Below are 25,889 nucleotides of genomic sequence, written 5' to 3'. Positions count from 1 at the left end.
AAATGACCGCGCCCGGTGGCACCGTTGCCGAGGTAGAGCGCTCCGAAAATTGCCGTTTTTTCGCCCTTTTGCGCTGATAGTTTATCACCGCGCCTGACAAAAGTATTTTTATGCCGCTTTGCGACGCTTTTCAGCGGAAAAACTTCGCACACGCATAGAATAGGAAACACAGAAGCCGAATATGTGGGTTTCAAAAAAATTCCCCCGCATTTCTCCGAGGGGGAGAATGTGAAAGTGCGAATGCACGGTTGTCGGCCCGCTTGCGGCGCTTGCGCTCGGCCCCCGCAGCCCACCGCCTCGCCGCCTTTTCTTCAATCTCTTCCATCGGGTTTGTAGTATCACGTGTACACCACGCAGTTATCAAGCCGCTATAACGCCGCTGAGTCGCCAACGCACGCCGCTGACGACGTAGTTTGAATGCGTTAAAGATATAAGGCGCGTCACTAACACTGACATCACCGTCGCGTCCGTGGCTTGGTCGGTAGAGCGTCGCGCTGCGGCCGCAAAGTCCTCGGATCGGAACCTGGCGCCGGATGCTGTTTCTTTTTTAAATATAGAGGAGCACTGCGGACGCCGCCGCCGCCGCCGCCGCCGGCGGTGGATGGTTTGGGGTCGCTTATAAAGTGCATTCGCACTTAAAAAACGATGTTTTGGTCATTTTTCCGAAGTTGAAAGCCGCGTCCCCCCTTAAACATCTGCAGCTTAAACATGTGCAGCAGATGCCAGTAACTCTTCAAAATGGTCAACTTTGTGCTGGCTGGATAGCAATGCGGTAACACCAAAACTGGATGCACTAAATATCTGTTTATTTTGTACACTTCCCACAGGCAAGGACATGACAAGGCTAAATTCTACCGAGCAGCTACCCTTTGTACAAACGGCGGAGTAGCTTTCTAGTGGGGGCTGCGGTCAATTATAATAGAGAGACGAACTTCGGTCATGCAACACCGTCAAAGTGTGCAAAAAAATGGCCCGAAGGCCCCATTCAATCTTTGGAGCACACAAACACATTGATACGGTGTATTTACACAGTGAAAGAGACTGACCATGTGTGGTGAAGTTGCGTGTTAACCTTGCGTAAAAAAGTCTCCTGCCTGCCAGTTTAAAAAGAGTGTGCCTTAAAATTGTTCAAGTTAAAAGCTATTTTAAAGAGTGGTCAGCGAGTGCTAGTCTCCTCAAAGATTTTTCGCTCGGAGTGCCTCCATGACAACGTCGTGCGCCCGCGACCTCTTCAGCAACAGGTTCTTGATTTCGAGCAGAAAGGGCGTCACGTCTGGCTGTTCTGCACAGCTCGGGATGTTCAGCAGCTCGGAGAAGAGGCGGGTCCACAGGTCCTGCTGCCAGTACCTGGACGGGGGGAAAGAAGAGTGTTCGCTAGCACTTTGCTCGCGAGTAGATAAATGGACGGAAGTAAAGAAAAGTGGCGTTACCACCCCTGCAAGCAGTTTTGATAGTTCACTCTAAAAATTGCTACAGCGCGAATATAAACAAGGACACAGACAGACGATAGAAGAGCGCTGTCGTCCAACTGAATTTAATAACAGAAAACTTGCACCTGTTATACACACACTTTATGGTAACACCAGTAAAAAATATATATATGTATAAAAAACATAGAACAACAAAACAACAGACAATAAACACAATCTCTGATAGCACGCCAGCATATCAACACGCATACACGCAATTGGCACAATCTATACAGACACCAAATTAATTCATAACCGATGTACAGCCAAACCAATCTACCAGACTACGCGAGAAATAACTGAAGCACACGAAACTGAAAGGCACGGCAGTAAATGTGTGAGTTTGTCGGCACGACAGAGGTGTTTGTGTTTGTCGGCATGTTTGTCGGCACGACAGAGGGTGTAGATATAGAGCTGTGGGAACTGTTAGGTGCCCAATTTTATGCTCAGGTTTATTCCACACTACACGACGTGCAAAGTGATGACTAAGGTACAAAAGACACAGGATATCATTTTTCCCCGACCCTTTTCTTGTGTTCATTGTTGCGTTGCTCAATGCGAACGCCACAGGACACAGTCGCCCACTAACCCGACCAGTTTTAATTGGTTCCTGTTAATGGCACTCCACGCCTTGTTGAGAACGGCAATGCCACTAAAGCTTAATTTTGATATGACAACATGGACGGAAATCTGACGGCTCATGAAATTAGCATAAGCCGATTTAGACACAACAGGCGCCCTCTGCTGCTCAAGATATTTACCGAGGTCCCACGACAACTACCACGTCCTACTAGTGACAACAAACATTTAGGATGCCAACCGACAATTCCTGGCAGTTCCCCTTGGTCGCAGTGATTTCCTGGGAAATGGCGAGAAAGGGAAAGACACAGAAGAGCAAAGGTAGCACACCTCTTGAACCTGAGACGGGGGGCCCATCTGCCGTCTGCGAGTAGCTGGACAGCCATGTATTCCCCGAACAGCAGCACGTGCAGGCAGCCAAGGACACCAAACCAGTCCACCTGCAACACCAGAAAAGAAAACAATGAGGAAATTCTCAAGAGAGAGAGAGAGAGAGAGAGAGAGAGAGAGAGAGAGAGAGAGAGAGAGAGAGAGAAGGCTCTTTAATGTGAACTGGTGAGGTCAGCCCTGCTAGGGACAAGGCTTGCTACACCAGATGGGGGGTCACTACGTTGATGAGTGGTGAATATCAGACATCAGGGTTACAGCAGGAAGTATACAAACATGAAGCGTTAAAAAAAAGAAAAAGAAGAAGAACAAGAAAAACAAGAGTATGCTGCCAACAGAGTCCAGACATAAAAATACAATTGAAAAGAAAATCGTTAATGGAAACGCTGAAAGAGACAACCAAAAAACATCACCACCAGCCCAGCAGCAGTTTGTGGGAATTGCGGAGGTCCGCTATCTTCCCCATCTTTCTCGGCCCACCGCGGAGGCGAGAGGGGTGGGTGGCCCCTCTCTCTTCGCGGCCGCGAACCCCCCTCCCGGGAGGATGCCCGTGGGAGCGGCCCCTCACGTGACCAGTTTGTCCGGAAGCTCCAGGCGGCCTGGTCCGGGGCCGACGACGAAGGAAGGGCCTCTTTGGATACCAGCCATCATCGGGAGCGGCCGTAAGTACGTGTTGCTCCTTTTTGGGCTTCCTTTGTCAGCCCTCGCGCCTGTTTCTCCCGTCCTGGCCAAGGTGGTCTTGGCGGTGGTAGAGCGACGCGCCCGACGTCATTATTGCAGTGCAATAAACGTCGCAGTGGGCGATTTCCGTGTCTTGTGTGTGTGTTCCTTGCTGTTCGCTGCCGCTGCGCCAAGATGGCAGTCCGTGGCGGCGTTCAGTAGAGCTAGCCTTGCGGCCGAGTCTCGAGGGTCAAGCTTGGTCGCCATAAGAACCCTGGTCCCCACAAGTTGAAACCCTGAAATCAGTATTTTTCAGGACAACCTTTCGTGGCTGGATTGCCACGGCCTTCGCTGTCAACAGCATTCGTCGTCGCTAGCTGGGTCCGCCTGTCCGCCAAGTGTTGCCACTTTGGGTTGCGGCTTGAAAGCCAAGTGGAGAGCAATCTTCCATAACCTTGAAATATGCTGCACTCTGAGGGCTGAAATTAAAGTTCCGCAAACCCTGCCTCAAATTTTTCCCTCAAAATGCACGCCAGTTTAATGCCCACTCACAGAACTTATTTTTTTTTTCGACAACATCGTGCTGCACACAGGCACACGGAGAAATACACGCAAGCAGGAGAATCCGCACAGTGGCCACGTCTTGCTTTCTGCGCCTTCTGCGTCTCCTCCGTCAACCACCCCGAGAGAGAGAGAGAGAGAGAGGGAAAAAAAGAAATAATAAAACAGGGTTGTCGCGCACCTGAAAGGTCCATGGCCGGCCCGAGAGCATCTCGGTGCACTTGAAGCTGTCGGTCTCGATGACCTGGGTGAAGGAGGTACCCGTAGGCAGGGCGGTCATGTCGATGGCCCGGCCAAAGTCGTTCAGTTTGATGCACTCGACCCCATTCTCGCCAAAGCGGTCCAGGAAGCCAGCCTCGCTTGGGCTGCGTGGGTGCAGGTAGGTAAAGGAAATACAGGTTGACACCCAATGTGCCTCCCTCTAAATATGTCGCAAAAAAGGGGGGGTGTGAAAAGCCAACTTGTCTTCCCGAGTTTTAATACGTTTAACCGCACCTTTTCGTATAGAGACGGACTGACTGTCTTTGAATGACACCCATTCTACCACAAATTGTGCAGTGATGGGGGCACTGTTTCTTTGTCCGCAAGGATGTAAGGATGTTGTGGTGTACAAAAAAATTTTTTTTTCCTCCTTCAAATGGATCAGTTGCAGAACCAGTACAAACCTTGCCAGGCTGACCTCTGTTAGCCCGATAGATTTGTTTTTACTGCGTGCCTAAGCAAGAATTAGATTGAAACTGTTTTACTCTCCGTTTCCCGGCTTCAAAAACGTCGTCCCATCTGAATGAAGTAGCTTTTGATAACTCTGCCTAGCCCATTTCCAGTACCGAAAAACTTTTCTATCCCGCCCACCCCTCCATTGTTTTATGTTTTCATTAACCTAGGATTAGTCATACCCGTGCCACATGTACAGAGGTCAAAAGTGTTAACAACGCGCGAATGCGTGGCTTTCGATACATGCAGCGCAGCATGCTGGTAGCCACCGGCGTGACCAGCGAGATTACGTGACGGCGCTGCGGCGGCTTGGTATGTGAAAGCTATTGCCTATGCTTCCGTTTTTTGGGGGGCAAGATTCGATGCCGAAAGTCCCCCACCACGACCACCGCTGAAGCTTATATTAAGTGTTATCTTACGCTGATAACCAGTGCAGTCTTGTTTTCGCCTTTGGTATAGTTCCGATAATAAAAAAGTGGAATGTGGGTCTGGCACAGCCATGCTAACGCAGGGTGTGTCGGAAAGAAGGAAACAAGCGTTGGCTCAGTATTTGGCTCAATAGTTTATTGGCGCGGTGAAGTTTTGGCACGCATGCGCAGGCACATACAGCGCGGCGAGGACTCGTGTGGCTCCACGGTTTCGCCGTCATTATTAATAGAGCAAATACCCGCAACGTTATTTAGGCGTTAGTTTCTTTTATTTTCACACCCGCAAAGCCGACAATGGCACAACCTGTCCTCGAAGAAAAAAATAAAAGGAACGCAAATTCTTCTACTACAGCAACAATCTTTCACATATGCGCTCAATACCGGAGCATTTCTCCTCGCCTCCGAACAACTTCTTCCATTCTTCGGGGCAGCGAAGAATACAAGGAAGCTATTATTTCATTGCGGCTCTTCATGCTGTCCCACTCGTTTTTAACTGCTTCCCACAGTTCATCTTTTGATGCATTGTGCAGGGCTTGCTTGCTGAGGCTAATCTTCATCATTCCCCACACATTCTCTATTATATTCAAATCCGGCGATTTAGCAGGCCACGGAAGAACCTGAATACCCAGCTCCTCCAGCGCAGATCTAACAGGCCGTGCTGTGTGTATGGGAGACAGATCCTGTTGAAACCAGAACAGACCGTCGGGAAATGGTCCATCGAGGATGAAGGGAACCAGCTCGGTCACAAGGAGTCTTTCGTAAGAAACTGCGTTGAATCGGCCGTCAAGTCGTATAAGAGGACCAAGGCCCTGCCGCGTCACGCAGCCCCAGACGTTAACGGACTGTCGCCCGCTGTGCCGCACGTGGTGAATGTAAGGCTCTTCCATCCTGCACAAAAAAGCGTTCACTGCGTTCAGAGTACGAAATGCGTTCAGTGCGGCCCTTTTACAAGATTGTGGCTCCATTCATATGTGCAGTTACAGATCTAAGCGAAAGTGGGGTTCCATGAACGTCACAATACAGCAGTTTTTTTAGAAATATGCGTTATAAATTACGCTTCGTCTATGAAGAACTACCCTGGATAAGCATCATGTTTAAATCTTCCAAAAAGCACGTGCCGAACTACAAGAGCAATTAGACAACGCGTTTATTGAAAAAAATAAATAATCTTTGGTTGATACGATACATCCTCCGTCCAAGTCTCGAATCATGAAAACACGCTATATAGTTTTTTTTAACCTAACGTTGCAGTTCGTGTCATTTGTGGGAAGGCGCTTTTTAATAATGTGTTATAAGTTACAGCAAGGGCTCCTCACCAGAGGGAAGCATTAATGACGTCAGTATATAGAGCATAATCAAAAAAGATGATTAACCACATACATTTGATTAAAATTCCCCACAGGATGCGATATAATGCATGTTACTAACCTGTAATGAACGGGCCGATACACTCTTTGCATTTGATGCCAGCTTGTCGTGAATGTGGACTCATCTGAGAAGACCACTGCTTCCCACTCTCGCTCAGTCCAAGGGGCGTGATCTTGGCAGAACTGCAGCCGGTTTTCCTTGTTTCGGTCAGTTAAAAGGGGTTTCTTTGGGGCAACACGGCTCCGCAAACCGACCTCATGGAGGCGGTTCCGAATTGTCTGACTACTCACATCCAAGGAAAGCTCGCTGCGAAGCTCCCTAGCGTTGAGAAAGGGGTTGTCGCAGGCGGCAGCAACAATTAATAGATCTTCCTCTGGTGTCGTACTTCGTGGCCTAGGAGCACGTGCAGCATCCCCGATCCTGCCCTCATCCCGAAAGGCTTGAATTATCCTGTTGACAGAATGAAGGTTTAGCCCAAGTTTCAGAGCGATGGATCGCTGCGATGCGCCTCCTTGGGACAGATGAACAACTTGCAACCTGGTGTCGAGCGGTATTCGTGGTGGCATTTTGTTGGCAAATGACCAGTTACCTTAGACCGCTCGCGGCTTATAACGACTCAATGCGAACTCTGACTGGAGGGCAAATTCTTGTAGTGCCATTCCCTCGGGCTACTTGCTCTCTTTTACCAGGTGATAATACGCAAGCATTTAGTGATACTAGTCGGTCATTGCTGAGCCGATGGCGGTGACGTCATCCTAGGCTGGCGTAGTATATAAAGAACATTTTGTGGACTGCGCCTGAGCACGACTAGGGCACGAACATATCTGCTCGAAATGATATTTGAATAAAATCGGTCCCCGGCTGTAACAACTTATCCTTCCTCATTTCCTGCACATCCTACGTTAGAACGACCATGCCCGGACCACATTCAACTTTTTTTTTATCGGAACCATACCAAAGGCGAAAACGAGACTGCGCTGGTTATCAGCGTCAGATAATGTTTCATGTAGGCGTTGGCGGCGGTCGTGGTGAGGGACTTTCAGTGTCGAACATCTCCCCCTAAAACAAAGGAAGCATCAGCAATAGCCTTTGCTTGCCTAGCTTCCGCAGCGCCGTCCCTTAATCTCGTTGATCACGCCGGTGGCTATCAGCAGGCTGCGCTGCACGTATCGAAAGCCACGCGTTCGCGCGTTGTTGTTAACACTTTTGACCTCTGTACACGAAAAATGACATTATGAGTGCCTAATTCCTTAAGTTTCAAACTTTCAATGCTATTATTCACTGCTACACGCAAAAATCTAATGTCATCCGCTCTAATGTCATTTTTGGTTAAAGGAGTTCCGCACAACTCATTCGCCTTCACAAATGCCTTAAATCTGGCTACTCTCGAATGCAATGGGCACGAAATGGAACCAACGAAGCTCTCAGCACCAGAGTATTGATGCGCAAACGGAGCTGAACTTTGAAATAAGACGATTTGTTATGCCCTCTTGGTGACAACTCCTGAAGAAGATGAAGTTCGCTAAAACAGCGGCAAAAGGTAGAACTTCACGTTACTTGTCGTTTTGAATATTTCGGATTTGGCTACTGCTGGCAGGCGATGGCATCTGCTGAAGCCACTCTTAGAAACAGCTCACATCATTTGTTTAGAAAACACTCGTTTTCTCTCACAAAAACATTTTTAACCCTTCTAAAAAGTTTTTTCTCCCCTGTAAAGACTAAGACTGCGCAATGCTGCTACACGTTAAAAGGGTAACGCTCCAGCAGAACAGAGGAACAGAAAAGAGGTGATCCCCCCATGACTCACAGGTCCTGGAGGAGCACGTTGTCGGGCTTGATGTCAGCGTGGATGACGCCGCACGTGTGCACCTGGTCGACGGCCGTGATGAGCTCCAGGGCCAGGTAGAGGACCAGGCACTCGGGCACAGCAGAGCCCTTGCCCAGACTGCGGTAACGGCTCACCAGGTCCTGCGTGCCAGTGGACACCGTCGAGCCCAGTCACATCGAACTCGCAAAGAGAAAAACGCCTATCGGATCGATATTAGCACGCTAAGGAATGGGATGTCATCCAAGCCCATACCATTTATGAAAGCACCTTATTGTAGGGTGTGGGGACCCTTTAGATCCCCTTTTCACTTTACCACGAGCATGTCGACCGCGTGCGCTATGGCATCTCGCAGGGCGGCGCACCAGCGGGGAAAAACTGGCCCGTCCCCAGAAACCTGCCCCCTTTCAGCCACTCTGTCCAGGTCGGGGCCTACCTTTGACCCCAATTGGATGCGCAAGGTAGGCCTGTGTTTACCTTGCGGGCAGCCCACGTGCCATGACAGCCTATTCAGGAGGGGCCCCAAGGTGCGCGCTGCTACAGTTCTTGGCCCTGTCATGGCGATCAGTATGCGGTGTACCATCCAGCCCATAGATCTCCTGGTTCGTCCTGGCTCTCTGCAGCCTGTCATCATTTTGTTGGCAAGCCAAAACCGTTGTGGTGCCCCTCGAGATGCCGCAAACTTTTAGGGGATTTTGGTGGGTGTATCTGTTGAACCCGCCCTGTAGCCCACAAGGGGTGTGTGAATACTCGAATACGAATCGAATAGTACCTCCGCGAATCAATCAATTCGTGAATCGAATATTCACTATTCGATTTTCGAATAGTCGTGTGGATTTTCCAAATGTGCCCGGCTCTGCGAAAAAGAAAGATATCAGCCTACACAAACGCTCTGCTGATACATTAATCCAAATCGCACTTTCGACGAGCGGGCCTTGCAGAGGCTGTAAAGTTTATTCTGCCGCATGGAGTGATTTGCGACTCTGTTGACAGCATCTTTTCTTTGTGCCGCCGGCATAGACTTGTGGCTGCCATTTTGAATTCTGTGAGCGGATGTTTAGTGTTAGGGCAGCGTCCGCTAAAGCAATCGCCTCCACTCTTGTTGCTTTTGACAGCGCCTCCATTTTCTGGCTTTCTTTAATGCAGTTGGTGTGTTTGTAATGACTTTTTTTTAGACCACAGGGGACAGCGCAGGCTCGTGCGTGGTGACTGTACTGCGAGCTTTCCTTCCGCAATGTATCGTTCATGCTTCAGGCTCCCAATGTGCTTCTAAAGTAGTGCCTCATTGTGGTCTGTGATTCTGGTTGTGCCGTGTTAAGTCATATTTTTCATGCCTGCAAAGTGCTGGAGTCAGAGTTACGAGGCGCTGCCTATGATTGCAGTGCAGAAACTCCAGTGCAAGTCTTTCTGTGTTTTTTTTTTGTTCCCCTCAAATGCGTTATTGCGCTCGCTCCGGATTCCTGAAATACCTACTGTCGCAGTGGTTCGGCATCCAGACTGCTGTTAATGAGTTGAAAACTGCGTTCTTTGGGTAAAGGAGGGGGGAAAAAGTCATTGCTTCTGAACATGCTAAGTACCTTTTGTTTTTGCACAAATACTTATATAAAATCGAGGTACATAAAAAAAAGATATTCGATATTCAATTCCAATATCTTGAAGCGAAGGGAAGCACCTGGAAGCAATCGGGTTCAATATAGTCAGGTTCAAGTGTACGCCGGAATTCACAAAACTTCGCCTTTACAGGTTTCTGCGGGGATGCTTGAGCACTCGAGAAGTAGAGCCACAATCGTAAGCCACCAGGTCTTCAGGAATGGTCATAGTTGAAGGTGAGCAAACAGCGTATAACTAGGCCAGCACCGAGACTGAAATTTGTGGGCGGGGACTACTCACGAGAAGAGTTCCATAGCAGCTGAACGGGAAGACTAGGATGCTGCTATTGCTGAAAAAGCAGCCAAATAACAGGTCGGCGACCGAGTTCACCTGGAAAGAGGACCCAAGAGGAAATGTGTTCAAGCATCAATAAAAGCTGCCTCACACGAACGAAGACTATGCTTCCTTTATTTATTCCAAATACCTACAGCGCCCGTTGGGCATTTTTGTAGGGGGGTTAATTATTAATCACAAAAACAACAAGTAATCATAGAAATGCAAGCTATATAATGGGAATACAGGTTTGTCTCTGTAATCAGAACGCAGCAGAACATAGCAACAGAACATAATTCAGAACAAATCAACAATATACGGTCAAAAGCAGTAAATCAAATGTTAGCATTCAGGAAACACTTTCAAGAGCAGTCAAAACATTTGGTGAGCGCACAATTTCATTCGGGAGCACGTTCCAATCGTTAATTGTATTGGGAAAGAAGGAATACCTAAATACATTGATGCGGCACTGGAACGGTTTAATTTTTTCTAAATTGTCTCTTCGTGCGGACACGTAATTCGGCGTTTTTAGGTAAGTGTTTCTGTTAATTCCAGTTGACCCTATCTTAATGTTATGGAGAAGCTTTAATCTACAAATTTTTCTGCGCGAGCATAATGTTTGCCACCCTAAGTTATCTCGGATGACATAGCTTCTTACATTGAAGTTGAAGTTCCCTGTAACAAATCTGGCTGCACGCTTCTGTACCCTTTCCAGCTGTTCTTTCAACACTTCCGTATATGGGTCCCACACTGCGCACGCGTATTCCAAAATAGGCCTAATGTTGGTGAAATAAGGTGTTTCTTTTAGTGATTGAGGGGAATGTTTGAAATTTCTCTGAAATAAGTACAAGAGCCGAGAAGCTTTTGCAGCTGTTGCATGAATATGGTCTGTCCAATCTAATTTAGAGTTCAATGTTACACCTAGATATTTCATTTGTTGTACACTTTGTAATACATTATTGTTTAAAAGATAACTACACTGCAGTGGTTTTTTCTTATTAGTAAATGTTACATGGTAGCATTTAGCTATGTTTAAAGTCATCTGCCATTGCGCACACCATTCTGATACTTTGAATAAATCTGATTGTAATACATGTGAATCATTGACACTCTTGACAGGGTAGTACAAGACGCAGTCATCGGCGTACAATCTGATATTTGACCGGATACCATTGGGTAGGTCATTCACCAAAAAATCGCGCCAATCCACCCCGTGAATGTGGTTGGAAAGCAAAGCTGTAAACGGCACACATAACGATTACTCCTGCGACGTCACTTAAAATCACTCACATCGCTCTACGAATAGTAAAACCACAGAGAAGTGAAATGCACTTAACCACACCATTTATTACTCCAAAGAGATATTATTGGTAAGTTTAAATCAATGCATGATGCATAAACGGTGTTTGGTTGAGTTGTATTGGTGTAGCACGAGTGGAAACTCTTTTTATAAAATCAAAGTAAGCTCCAACACGGTGTTAGACGATCTGACTTCTCCGTCTCTGCGCCGCGGATGGAGGCGATGAGACTTGCGGCTGAGAAGGAGGAGGAAGAAATACTTCTGTTCAGATTTCTGAACGGCCCAGAGTGCAGCCTTGGGGAGTGATTCCTTCTTCTGTGGGGCCCATATGCAGTCCGCGCGGCCTGTGTTCTGTCCACCCGCTGAAGCTGGGTAGGTAGAGAGGGCCTGGACAGCAGCATCTCCCATTGCTCTTGTTGGGTAGTTGACGGAAAGAGAGGAGGGTGCTCAGGGCTAAAGTCGCACACCCCGATTACGGGGTGGAGTATTCCTACTTCTGGGAAAAATTTACATTCAGCGTCGTAGCAATTCGGATGCATTACGTGAAGACGCGTAGGCTCTGGGAAGGTGCCCTGATTTTATGAGCCGTACGGTAGTTTGTTGTTCTCTTGAAAGGTCAGGGTAAGGCGAAGGTACGGTCTGTCTCAGAAGGCGATAATGCTGAATTATCTCCCTGGACGTGACAAGCGGGTGACTGTCCTCGTGCAGCTCCATAGCACGGGAGGTAAAAGCGCAGGCTTGTTGGGTGGGCGTATTTGTAGCCCTCCATTGAAGCGTGAGGCGGTGTCCAGATGAGCTGAATGGAACCGTTTGGGGAGTGGTTTTTAGCACGCACAGTGCAGGTAAGGACACCCAACCCGACTGGTAATTCCAGTAGGCTTGCTGGGAATCGGTGACTACCCTCCGAACCCCTGTTTGAGTGAGAGCCAAGGTGATGGCTGCCTCTTCTGCTGCCGTGATTTGTTGGGTCGTAAGCGAGGTACACGCAAGGAGGTTGGTTCTGGAGGTAGCCACGATGATGGCGTATTGCTGCCCTCGATATTTGCAGGCGTCTGTGTACATAACTGCGTGATCCCCACCGAGGGCGATGTGTAGCGCTTGAGCCCGTGCTATTCGGTGACCCTCGTCATGTGAGGGGTTCATATTTCTAACCAAAGGGAGCATCTTTAGTTTTAGACGCCAAGAGTCTGGGAGTACGTCAAGCGGAGTGACATTCTGGGCTGCCCAGCCAATCTGGTGAAGCATGCGGTTACCCACCGCAGTTCTGAGTCGGACCTTCTGGTTATAAAGATGGCCTTCTATCAGCTCTTCCACCGTGTTGTGGAGCCCGTGCTAAGCAGCCTCAGTGTGGACACATTCATGAAAAGACCAATGGCCTGCTCAACCACCTTTCTAATCATTATATAAAGCATCTCTATGTCTTCCTCGTCGAGAAGAAGATAGGGGTTCGTCGTAAGTAACTCTGGAGAGGACAAAAGCTTCAATTAATCGAAAGGTACAGGATTCTTTTAGGCCTCGGTTCTTGGTGGCAACTCGCCTGATCATGTGTATGATTAGATTAATGCTGTTTTTGAGGCGCTGCAAGGAGACGTCACTCTTGGTGTTGGACTGGAAATGTAGGCCCAGGATCTTGATGCTGGGGTTTGGAGTGATGGCCTGGTCATCAAGGAGTATTTGAATTTATTCCTTGATTTGGCGTGAGGGCGGACGACAAGGAGCTGTGATTTTTACGTGAACACTGGAGGCCACAGGCTTTAGCACATTGGCGTACTAAAAGTGAGATGCCGTGGATTGGTGTAAGCTTCCTTTATTTTTCGTAACTCTTAGCACATGAGCAAGGTGCGCACAGGGCCGCTAGACGGGCGTGAGTGGTCGCGTGACGCTTTCACGTGGCATTCAGCAAGAAGGCAGGGGGTAAACCCGTATATGTGCTTGGTGAGTACACCATTTGTCTTTCGGTGTTTGCGTGGGCTCGTAGCTGAATCGGTAAGACAACGGGCTCTCGCTTTGTTAGTCTATTAGTTCCAGGTTCGATTCCCGGCGGTGCCAGTAAATTCTTTTATTTGTTCGCTGGAGTTTTCTGGTGACACCAACGGTCGCGAAAGAACCCTTGGGGGGTAGAGGTAGAAAGCTTTGCTTTAAAAACAGCAGCGGGCCAAGAACTGATCCCTGGGGCACGCCCGACATAACTTCAACTGGGGAAGATGAAGTCCCACTTATGACTACCCGTTGTTCCCGTGCAATAAGGTACTGTTTTAACCAACCAAGAAGGCGACTACGGATTCCTAAAAGTGATAACTTATGCAACAAGAGGTTGTGTGGCACTACGTCAAACGCCTTTTTAAAATCTAAAAATACTGCGTCTACTTGCAGGCCCTGGTCGAAAGAGAAGGCAACATCATGAATGAACTCAGTTAATTGTGTGACACACGATAAACCAGAGCGAAAGCCATGCTGAGCTGGTGAAGAGAAATGATTATCCTCAAAATGTTTTATGATAGACGAGTACAAAATATGCTCAAGTGTCTTATAGCAGACTGACGTTAAAGATACTGGTCTATAATTGCATACTTGATTCCGGTCCCCAGCTTTGTGCATGGGTGTGACATTTGCGCTTTTCCAATCACTAGGTAGCATTTCAGTTTGGAGTGACACATTGAAAATTAAAACTAAGAAAGCAGCTACTGCGGCTGCGCAGCGCTTTAAAATGTGGTTTGAGATACCATCAGGGCCATACGCGGAGTATGGATTAAGATTACAGAGTAATGACGTCACACCCTGCTCAGTAATAGCAATGTCATTCATATCTGGCAATTGTGGAAGCGAATGAGACACAAACGTGGGATTTTTAGCTGAAAACATTGAATAAAAATATGCGTTAAAGCACTCGGCTTTAGTGAAATTATCTTCCAGTAATTTGCCGTTATCCCTGATATCAGGAATGCCAACAGGGTCCTTCTTGTTATTTTTGATATAACGCCATACTTCTTTGGGGTTTTAAAGCAAAGCTTTCTACCTCTACCCCCCAAGGGTTCTTTCGCGACCGTTGGTGTCACCAGAAAACTCCAGCGAACAAATAAAAGAATTTACTGGCACCGCCGGGAATCGAACCTGGAACTAATAGACTAACAAAGCGAGAGCCCGTTGTCTTACCGATTCAGCTACGAGCCCACGCAAACACGGGAAGACAAATGGTGCACTCACCAAGCACATATACGGGTTTACCCCCTGCCTTCTTGCTGAATGCCACGTGAAAGCGTCACGCGACCACTCACGCCCGTCTAGCGGCCCTGTGCGCACCTTGCTCATGTGCTAAGAGTTACAAAAATTAAAGGAAGCTTACACCAATCCATGGCATCTCACTTTTAGTACGCCAATGTGCTAAAGCCTGTGGCCTCCAGTGTTCACGTAAAAAATCACAGCTCCTTGTCGTCCGCCCTCACGCCAAATCAAGGAATAAATTCAAATACTCCTTGATGACCAGGCCATCACTCCAAACCCCAGCATCAAGATCCTGGGCCTACATTTCCAGTCCAACACCAAGAGTGACGTGTCCTTGCAGCACCTCAAAAACAGCATTAATCTAATCATACACATGATCAGGCGAGTTGCCACCAAGAACCGAGGCCTAAAAGAATCCTGTACCTTTCGATTAATTGAAGCTTTTGTCCCCTCCAGAGTTACTTACGACGAATCCCTATCTTCTTCTCGACGAGGAAGACATAGAGATGCTTTATATAATGATTAGAAAGGCGGTTGAGCAGGCCATTGGTCTTCTCATGAATGTGTCCACACCGAGGCTGCTTAGCACGGGCTCCACAACACGGTGGAATAGCTGATAGAAGGCCATCGTTCTAACCAGAAGGTCCGACTCAGAACTGCGGTGGGTAACCGCATGCTTCACGAGATTGGCTGGGCAGCCCAGAATGTCACTCCGCTTGACGTACTCCCAGACTCTTGGCGTCTAAAACTAAAGATGCTCCTTTTGGTTAGAAATATGAACCCCTCACATGACGAGGGTCACCGAATAGCACGGGCTCAAGCGCTACACATCGCCCTCGGTGGGGATCACGCAGTTATGTACACAGACGCCTGCAAATATCGAGGGCAGCAATACGCCATCATCGTGGCTACCTCCAGAACCAACCTCCTTGCGTGTACCTCGCTTACGACCCAACAAATCACGGCAGCAGAAGAGGCAGCCATCACCTTGGCTCTCACTCAAACAGGGGTTCGGAGGGTAGTCACCGATTCCCAGCAAGCCTACTGGAATTACCAGTCGGGTTGGGTGTCCTGACCTGCACTGTGCGTGCTAAAAACCACTCCCCAAACGGTTCCATTCAGCTCATCTAGACACCGCCTCACGCTTCAATGGAGGGCTACAAATACGCCCACCCAACAAGCCTGCGCTTTTACCTCCCGTGCTATGGAGCTGCACGAGGACAGTCACCCGCTTGTCACGTCCAGGGAGATAATTCAGCGTTATCGCCTTCTGAGACAGACCGTACCTTCGCCTTACCCTGACCTTTCAAGAGAACAACAAACTACCGTACGGCTCATAAAATCAGGGCACTTTCCCAGAGCCTACGCGTCTTCACGTAATGCATCCGAATTGCTACGACGCTGAATGTAAATTTTTCCCAGAAGTAGGAATACTCCACCCCGTAATCGGGGTGTGCGACTTTAGCCCTGAGCACCCTCCTCTCTTTCCGTCAACTACCCAACAAGAGCAATGGGAGATGCTGCTGTCCAGGCCCTCTCTACCTACCCAGCTTCAGCGGGTGGACAGAACACAGGCCGCGCGGACTGCATATGGGCCCCACAGAAGAAGGAATCACTCCCCAAGGCTGCACTCTGGGCCGTTCAGAAATCTGAACAGAAGTATTTCTTCCTCCTCCTTCTCAGCCGCAAGTCTCATCGCCTCCGTCCGCGGCGCAGAGACGGAGAACTCAGATCGTCTAACACCGTGTTGGAGCTTACTTTGATTTTATAAAAAGAGTTTCCACTCTTGCTACACCAATACAACTCAACCAAACACCGTTTATGCATCATGCATTGATTTAAACTTACCAATAATATCTCTTTGGAGTAATAAATGGTGTGGTTAAGTGCATTTCACTTCTCTGTGGTTTTACTATTCGTAGAGCGATGTGAGTGATTTTAAGTGACGTCGCATGAGTAATCGTTATGGGTGCCGTTTACAGCTTTGCTTTCCAACCACATTCACGGGGTGGATTGGCGCGATTTTTTTCTTCATTCTATCAGCTAGGGATGATAAATATCGGCGTTTTGAAAGCTTCAGGTCGTTTTAAGCTGCACACTAAATTCCTTTAGTTTAGCGTATAGGCTGGGGCTTTTTGTTCGTTTAAATGTCTTGTACATTCTAGCCTTTCTTTTTATGGACGTACGTAACCCTTTACATTTCGCTGCAGTCGTGTTGGGAATGAAAACCACACTGGCACTTCCGACAAGTTTCTAACTGAAGCGACACATTTCCCTTCACCACAATTTTTAAAGATTTGGAAGAAAAAAGTTCAGTCAGTCAGCCCACTTTGTGCCAATATCACAGAACAAGAATAAGATAAGAGGCGAAACTTGGTTTCCTAGCGCGACCACATAATGTCACAAGCGCTCGTCATACGTTGAGCTAGCGTCATCTGCTGCGGGTGAAGAAACTGCGCGGCCGTCGGAATCGGCATTTCACTGCTCAGCCCCAGAACAAGTGCGGCCGCTATCACTTCGTCCATCAAGTGTCGCTACCCTCTCCTTCGCCGTCGCAGCTACGAAGCTTTGCAGTTCGCCTTGGTCTTCATTGTGACATTATCTGGTCGCTCTCCCGCGTTTGCCGCAATGGGCCGTTTCGCCTCATATATTCTTGCTCCGTGGCCAACAGGGACAGTAAAGCGGCTATTGCATATTTAGCCTAGAACACGATGCGTGCTGTGTTAGCCTCATGTAGGGCCCCTTACTTTTTGTGGCGGAAAATTTGCATTTTTGCAAATCTAGGCAGAGGAATCTGGAAAAAGTCTGCGGCAACATTGAAAGCTTGTGACACCCGATGTCACCACAGCGACTGAACAACCTTCCTGCATTGACAGAGTTGACTGGCACTGACGGGCATTTAATGGGCAATGAAAGAAAGTGTGTGTTGAAGTCCCAGCCCAGAAAGACAGAACATCACAATCTTCACCTGGCTTTTCCTATTTGGAAAGAAATGGTGCAGGGTCTCCGGTGCTTGGCCAGGTTCTTGGGCAGAATTCAGGTACACCTGCCATTCAGCAGCCAGGGCCAGTGATTCCTGCCCAAATTCCTGCCCAAGTCCAGGAAAGGCCCCAAACTCTGATCTCTCCTCTGAGACATTGAAGGGCTTGTATCCCCTGCAAGTTGGATATATATCCAACTTGCAGGGCATACAAGCCCTTGAATAACTTGCAAGTGCCCCATTTCTCCAAGTATACTGGCGCAGCCACTCAAGGTCATTCTGGAAGCTCCAATTTCCGAATTCGTTGCGCTTCCAGAAATGCCTTACTTCCGTGGGACAAATTTCACTACCACTTCGATGTGCAGCGAAGTCGTAGTTCAGTCTGCTCTGTTCCCACTTAGAGGGAGGCACGTTGCATTTGTTTGAAAATGGCTTTGACGGGCTGTCCAGTTCAAGTGCATCAGTTCATCAATCAAGAGCACCGGCAGCCGAGTTACTGCTGAATAGCCTGCGTGCCTTCGTTTTGCTGGTCGCTTTTCGCCTCTCATCATTTGTCTGGGAAACCAAAGATGCGCGTCTAGCCGGTAAAAATATTCCCAGTCAGGGAAAGGTCGTCGGCGTCCTTTTGCGGCTCGCCGCACCTTTGCTGTCTTAGGTCCGAGTGGCGCCGAGGGCACGTTGTGACACCAGCAGAAGGTCTCTCTAACGGCCGGGGGTAATTACCGGATTAGAGCGGGCAAAGCGCTGGTGCGCCCTGGTTGGTGGGGTTATGCTCGATGTTGCGTCATTCATGGGGGCCAGAGATGAATAGGGAAAGGCGCAGCGCGGCACTTGGAGAAGCTGTACCATTCAAGACACAAAGTGAAGTTCAACTTCGTGATGGGTCTACAGTGTCACCACGATGTCGGATGTACCGTATTTATTCGAATATAAGGCGAGGTTTTTTTCAGAAATGTGCGGTCTCAAAGTCATACCCCGCCTTATATTCTAAGCTCAGTATCCCAATATGCCGATTCTGGTGTGACAGTTTTGGTTTCCATCTTCCAACCATTTCCAAGCTTCCAAAAGAGCCCGACAACACTGTTGGAAAAGTAGCAAAGAGATTTCAGGATAAAACGCATAAAAGTTTACACAAACGCAGGTTGCAGATAGTAATTACCGAGTTTCGGCAACTGCAAGGGTATTGAATAGTTCGCGATACAGCAGAGGCCATGGCAGCAGACGCCTTCGACCATGTCAACGAGCTGAGCCAGCAGTAGCCGTTCCAAGCCAGTACTAGCCGCAAAGCTTGTAAACAAGTCGGGACGCCATTTTGCATTTTTTTTTGTTAGAGCTCTCGGAGTCCCTGCTGGAAGATTTTCTTTCTATGTGCTTGTTTCACGCCACCAGCGCAATGGCGAGTCGTCGTTGCCACTACGATGCAGCCTTCAAGAGGAAAGTCACAGCAGAGGAGGAAGTCACTGGAAACTGCGCGGCGGGTCGAAAGTTTGACGTTCCCGAAAACAACGTGCGTCGTTGGCGCAAACAGAAGACGTCGCTCTTAGCATGCACCGTGACAAGGAAGGCTTTCCGTGGCCCACGAAAGGGAGCGTTTCCCGAAGTGGAAGAAGTGCTGACGGACTTCGTCAAAGAGATAAGAGGCCGCGGTTTGTGCGCTACTACTAACATCGTGCAGATGAAGGCGCGCGAAATCGCAAAAGAGCATGGAATTCTTGCTCTCAAGTTCAGAGCCAGCCGGGGCTGGGTGCAGAAGTACACGAAGAGGGCCGGGCTTTCGTTGCGAAGGCGGACCTCCGTGATGCAGAATTTGCCAGGAGACTATGAAGAAAAACTAATTTCCTTCCAAAGATATGTTATCGGCCTGCGACGCGACCACGACTTCCTACTTAGGCAGATTGGCAATGCCGACGAAACTCCGATTTTTTTTTTACATGCCGTCGGCCCAGACCATTCACCAAAAAGGTGATCGCCAAGTGAGCCTGCGCGCTAGAGGCAACGAGAAGGCTCGGATAACCGTGATGTTAGCCTGCACCGCGGATGGGCGGAAGTTGCTCCCCTTCATCATCCTGAACAGAAAGACTATGCCAAAGAACGAGGTGTTCCCGCAGAACGTCCACATTCGTTGCCAAGAGAAAGGGTGGATGACGGAAGAGCTTTTTCTTGACTGGATAAAGTCGGTGTGGTGCCGGAGACCAGGGGCACTACTCACCCGGAGGTCAATGCTGGTGCTTGACGCCTTCCGCGGCCACCTCACGGAAGGTACGTGTGAAGAAGCAGCTCATGGACAACCAGACGGATCTGGTCGTCATTTCCGGGGGCATGACGAGTCAACTACAGCCGCTTGACGTTTGCTTTAACAAGCCCTTTAAGGCACACGTCAGACGGCTGTACAATGAATGGATGGCGTCTGACACTGTGGCCCTGACGCCGTCGGGACGTCTGAAGCGGGCGTCCCCGTCTATGCTCGCCCAGTGGGTGGTCGACACTTGGGCAGCGATCCCCGAAGCCATGGTTGCGGCATTGTTCCGCAAGTGCTGCATTTCAAATGCTCTTGACGGCACCGAGGACGATGACCACTTTGAGTGCGCAAGTGACAAGGAAGATTCGGATACCACCACCTCTGAAGACAGTTTCTAAGTTGGACTTCTGTCTCGCTCCGAATAAATATCGTTGTGTGCAGATAGTTCATGAATACACTTGGTGTGTGCTTTGCTGAAAGGTAAGGAATTTAGTTGTCTTTTTTCTTTCCTTATTTCGCCTTATATTAGTGTGCAAACTTTTTTTCTTTTTCTTGGGTCCTTCAACTCCCCGCTCGCCTTCTAATCGTGACCGCCTTATATTCGAATAAATAAGGTATGTGACGAGGGACTGACAGCTGCGTTTGTGATGACAGAACTTCCCAACGCTTTTGAGGGACTCTGGTAATGCACACGCCATGTTGACAAAGGCAGGAATTTCATAGGCGCTGAACACATTTTCGGCAAGCGCCGTAGGAACAATACTTTAGAGTGGCTGCCGGAGGGTTGCTGGCCAGTGCTCAGAGTTGCTATCAGTCGGTTGGTTTTTATTAGTGATGTGCTTGTGCTTTCATGAATAGCTTGGAGTCTAAGTGAGAGTGTGGATCAAGTGATTGTGCATAAACCTTTGGTTGACGTGGTCAATCAGAGGCGCAGCGTGTGTTAGTTGATTAGTTGACGTGCCAACGCAACGCAGGCGATGACGCATGCCGTAGTGGAGGGCTCCGGATTAATCTTGACCTCCTGGGGGTCTTTAGCATGCACCGAAATCTCGTACACACACAATGTGTGTGTGTTAGCAGTCTCTTCTCACACTCTTATGGGACACGGCCTTTAGGCGTGGTTCTAATGTAATAAATCAAGTATTTGGTGTTTTCGGGTGGATCTTAAGAAGGTACAGGAGAGGATCAGACGACCGAACCAGAGCAAATGGAAGCAGTTGCCAGGAAATCCTCGCGATTTAAATGTTTAGCTAAATGCATTTAGGTATTTCTTCGTTTACATCATGAAAATTTTATACATTTAATTGGCATGTCTTGAATTGTAACCAAATGTCGTCGCCTGTAGATTAAAAAGAGTTTTCCCCAGGACCTCAAGGCCATTTCGCACTTCATCGCTGTGTAAAAGTCCTTCAGTGTCCTTAAATATTTTTTGAAAATCATTGGAGGACTCTGGCTGTACTGAGCATGCTGTCGTAGCGGCAGGCCAAACGCAGTCTCTACAATATGACCGAAGGTGTTACATCGACTAATTACTTGAAATTGCGAAAACAACCAGCCGCCGCCGCCGGATTCAGCGGGAGCCTATCTTTGTTGATGCAGCGTGCGCATCCTATCTGCTCCCTCCGTGCTCCCAGCGCTGCCCCGTGGTGGCTTCGGTGACAGCAAACTTCTTCCATAGCGTTACGGCGGGGTTTTGTGACCAGAAAAGCATTGGGGACTCTGATAACTGACATATTTTAATTAAGTGGGTTGCAGAAATCACGCCGCGTTTCCCTTGAGCTCATTCCTCATCTTAGTTTTTCACAGACTGGCTTGCAATAATTACTGTGTCTACTTAATAAAGCACTTGAAAAAAAAACGTGTGGCTTGAACTCCACTTTTCGTAGACACAATCAGGCCATTTCTATGCTGTACACTGGGCAATCAAATCACACATGACTGCCACAGCACTCTAGGTGGAGAATGTGACCGAGGGGTCTGAACCGCAAGGTCTGCGTCACTCACCGCATTCTGGTTGGAGTAGGCTTCGCGCAGGCGTCGTGCCAGCTCGGTGGTGACGTAGAACTCCCACAGGCCGCTGTTGCTCTTGGCATCTAACTTTAACACCACCTGGGTTTGAACAGGGGCCTGTCCAGTTAAGAAAAGGAGGAGTCAGCTTGCTCTGACAGTTACAACAGAGCACATAGTCGTAGGGTGTGCTAGAAGGTGCGCACACTTTGTTTCATTATAGGCACTGAAAAAATTTTTGCACCGAAACTTTTTGCACTAAAACTTCTGCATCGAAAAAATTGGGAGATCCCCAATAGGTTCTAAGAGTGGGACGTTTCCCCCCAGGAACGAAAATGCACGATCGATAAATCAACACACACAAAACCACCGACAACCTTGCTGAGATATAGTTCGACGAATGTCTCGCATAAATACAGCCACGTAGTTGACCGACTATGCGATTTAACGTGTTGATGTTACAGAGGTGCAATAGTGGAGGGCGCCGGGTAAATTTTGACCCCCTCAGTATCTTTAACACGTGCCAAAATCTCAAACGCACGGGCATTCTCACTTTTCACCTCTATCAGAAAAGTGGCTGCCGCAGCCGGGAATCAAACCTACGTTCTTGGGCGCAGCAGCACAATGCCTTAGCCACCGAGTTGCCACGATGGGTCCACCACGTATTTGATCAGTGAATCGAGTTGTGCAAGAATTGATGCAATCCCCCTACGTTCAATCAAGCATTCGCACACTTCACTTCAACACAGCTCAAATAGATGACACAACTGCTTTCACGCTGCACTTGCCACTCAAAATAGCTCACCTGGAAGGATTCGTCCGGTGCATCATCCAGGAACGTTTCCTCTGTGTTCACCGTTTCTGCCAGATAGACACGAGCGTACGACCCCGCCGCCAGGTGGCGCACGACCCTCAGCTGTTGGCCTCCTGCACGAGGGGGCACCGGAAACTTCCAACACTGCACTTTCTGAATCCTCTGCAGAGCTTGTTTTTACACTTGGAAGCCGGTCATGAAAATTTCATGCCCCTCTATTTCAAAGCTAAACTTACTCCTTTTTGCAAACCCTTACACACTTGGCCTAGTACAGCATGAAGTCTCTTGTAGGTGAAGTCACCTTTCGTAGAAACGTTACTGGAGTGGCGACACCTACCATTGGGTGCTGCAAAATCTTCTGGGGGGAAGTTTTAGTCGATCCGAAAATGGGCACAGTCCGACCAATGTGGGTCACATTTTTTCCTTCTTTTTGGGACTTGTACACCTGGTCTCTGAGGCGCGCCTTAGTGGAGGGCTCCGGATTGACTTCAACCGCCCGGGAATATTTCAGCTTCACAATCTTGAGACACGGGCGCTTTTGCTTTTCAACTCTGCCTGAAAAGTAGCCACAATGGCCAGACTGAACCCGTAAACCTTGGGCTCAGCAGCACAACACCCTGGCCGCTGAGCCGCCACGACAATGTGGCCGACTCGTAATTCATTGTACGAATATCTAGCAGAGCTGGTGCTACGACCGACGATAAAGGGTGAGTGAGAGTCTGCCACCACCCAGAGCTAGGAGCATCCTTGACTAGCACCCTCGTGCTGCACACTTTTCAGCATGCCTCATAAGTATTCCCGATCTCCCGGTTGGAGGACACGACAGAGGGCTCTCACCCAGGGTGATGTGCGCATCGGCTTTGAGGGCCGGATGGTTGCTCTTCAACTGGTGAAAGCGCCCCCGGTCACTTTCCGAAACCTGCCACGAGCGAAGGATGCGGCTCCGCACTGCATCCGAGAATGGGTCCACGGAAAAGCCGCCTCTCTTCTGCTCCTCCCTCTCCGCCTCTTCCACCATTTCCTCCTCAACCTCCTCCTCGTCCCCTGCCACCTCCTCTTCATGCTGTTCCCGACACCTGCGCATTGCATTGAGGCTGTCACACATCGAGCCTTTAACGGAGGCTCCAAACGACCTGCCTTCTCTATACAGACTCCCACGCAATGAATATGCAAGAGAAATTGCCTTACGGCTTGCAACAAAGCAGTGTTGCCACTACTAGCATGCAAAAGCTGCCAGCCATTACTCCGTCAGGAATAATGTGCATGTCTGTAGGGAATTTATAATACTAGGACCTTGTCTTGACGGACAGAAACGCCCCAATGCTCCACCGTTAGGAAAGGGCGCAAGACCGAAACGAGTTTCTAGCTCAGCTTGAATCAAAGAAAAACCAGCTTGAAGGGGCCAGTTGGCAAGCAACTGCCCTTCGGTTCTTTGGTCAGTGGCTTCAGCGTACGCGTGTACGAATCAACGAACAGTGTGGGACTCATCAGTGCGGATAAACGTGTTTGAATTGTAAAAGCAAGTAATTTTTGTAATTAGCTACAGTCGAGTCCACTTATAACGATACCATTTATAACAATGTATCGGATATAACGATGAACAACTATGGCACCGTCAACTCTTGTATTCTTTCTATGGTGAAATAAACCACTTATTACAATGCCCCAGTGCCACGCTATCGGATATAACGATTGAACCCGGTTATATTGTGCACCAAAAGTGCAACAGTGACGACTAATGACGCGGTTGCGTAGCCTACTCAAGCAGTGTCTTCGTAGTAGGCCCAATGCATGACGCAGTCCCTCGGGGACTTAGTTTCCGCCAAGTACATTTACCTCAGCTAGGTGAACCACCTATAGATGCTCTTGGAAAAGATTTGCGCTAGCTTCACACGCGGCAAACAAAGGTGACAGACTGGGGCTTCTTTTCTGCAAATTAGCAGCAGTACGACCTTGGTGGCATGCGAATAAAATATTTTGAGCTGTGTTCCGTCTTTTTATTTCGCAACCGGCTTATAACAATTATCGGTTATAACGAGGGGATTTCCTTCGCACTTGGATATTGTTATAAGTGGACTAGACACTATATGGATAGTGGGATGGCTGACTTGCAGCCTTTTCGTACCTCACCAGCGACTAGAAAACACTGTGGAGTTCAGAAGCATCAGAACTTTTGAGTGCGTGAAAAGAAGAAAAATTTGTGGGCTGGGATGCAAGTGTTGCAGAGTGAAAGCACACGTGTGTATTTCTTGCTGAAATCATATGTTCAAAAGAGCCTGCTTGAGTTTATTATTTCCCGCTCCTCCCACAACCCGCAATGCTTTCGGCACTGTTCCAGGTTAGCAACACGCGTTCTACAGGGATTTCAACTTGTTCTTGTTGCGCCAGTGTAACATATTTTCCGTTGAGGGCAAATGGTGGAGCACCAATGAAGTCGTAGAGATCGGGTAGCAGCTTCAGTGACACAGTCTAACTATAAACACTGTCGCCTCAGTGCTTGTTGCAAGTGAGAGCACTGGCGATGTGCTCGAGTCGGAAGTGGGAATGTGCCTTTACAGTTTTGTACTAATGTACACAAGAAGGAAATCTGTTGCCGAAATTGCATGCTGTCGTGGGTGCCGCCGTAGCAGCTAGAAGCGTTCCTCTCCCGCTTGGCTCGGCTAGCCATACAGCTTCGTTCCGCTCCTGAAGCCAAAATTAACCGGAAAGGCTGACAGCTGTTTCTCGCACTTATCTTGCATGAAGCTCCCAAAAAATCAGATGGCTAATATGTTGGAGCTTCACTTTCTTAATAGAACAACTTTTACAATCTTTTACAATGACAATGTTGCTTTTTTGCAGCAACGGGCAACTTTTGGGCTTGGCGAGCATTGCCAGGTAACAACAAAACGCTTCTTCCCAGTACGTGACGGCACGCTTGCAGAAGCTCCGCCCGCATAGAAAGTTTAGCCAGATTTCTCTCTAGTAACCCAATGCATTGTGCTGACGACACCCACCCTTCCTATTTGATTGATTGCGAGGTTTAATGCCCCGACGCTACACCTAGGCTATAAAGCGCGCCATAGTGGAGGGCTCTGGATTCATTTTGACCACCTGAGGATCTTTAATGCGCGTCAATGTTGAACACATGGGCCTTTTTGCTTTTCCCCTCCATCAACCCACCCTTCCTGGAACTCCTGCTCCTGGTACTCGTGCTCCTGGTACCCCTCCTTCCCCTGCTGGACAGCAGAGGGGGGCTGCTGTGGGTGCTCCTCCTCCTGGACAGTCGGCAGCATGCCGCTGACCCCCCTACACAGGGTGGCCCCCACCGAGTGGGCCGATGATGCGCCGCTGCTCACGCTGCTGCTGCTGCTCGCAGAGGATTTGCCCTCCTTGCTGCATTCGAAGATTGTGGTGGAGGTGGGGGTAGAAGA

General features: G+C 48.7%; 1 protein-coding gene across 1 annotated transcript in view; it reads right to left on the bottom strand.

The window, feature by feature from the left end:
- Positions 1–810: 810 nt before the first annotated feature.
- LOC144156844 (uncharacterized) overlaps positions 811–25,889 on the bottom strand; it is a 61,604-nt gene continuing 36,525 nt past the window's right edge. Inside the window, exons 5-13 of the mRNA XM_077688396.1 lie at positions 25,639–25,851; positions 23,314–23,552; positions 22,468–22,589; positions 21,660–21,782; positions 9,882–9,971; positions 7,974–8,134; positions 3,838–4,021; positions 2,379–2,488; positions 811–1,347 (exon numbers count right to left, since the gene is read on the bottom strand). Of these exons, the coding sequence (XP_077544522.1) occupies positions 1,176–1,347; positions 2,379–2,488; positions 3,838–4,021; positions 7,974–8,134; positions 9,882–9,971; positions 21,660–21,782; positions 22,468–22,589; positions 23,314–23,552; positions 25,639–25,851 (1,414 nt within the window). The 3' untranslated portion in view covers positions 811–1,175. The remainder of the gene's footprint in view (positions 1,348–2,378; positions 2,489–3,837; positions 4,022–7,973; positions 8,135–9,881; positions 9,972–21,659; positions 21,783–22,467; positions 22,590–23,313; positions 23,553–25,638; positions 25,852–25,889) is intronic.

Source organism: Haemaphysalis longicornis, unplaced genomic scaffold, assembly GCF_048455015.1.
Source record: "Haemaphysalis longicornis isolate Haplotype H1 unplaced genomic scaffold, Haemaphysalis longicornis Haplotype H1 scaffold_1, whole genome shotgun sequence".
In the NCBI taxonomy this organism is placed as follows: domain Eukaryota; kingdom Metazoa; phylum Arthropoda; class Arachnida; order Ixodida; family Ixodidae; genus Haemaphysalis; species Haemaphysalis longicornis.
This window is presented reverse-complemented; position numbering and strand designations above follow the sequence as displayed.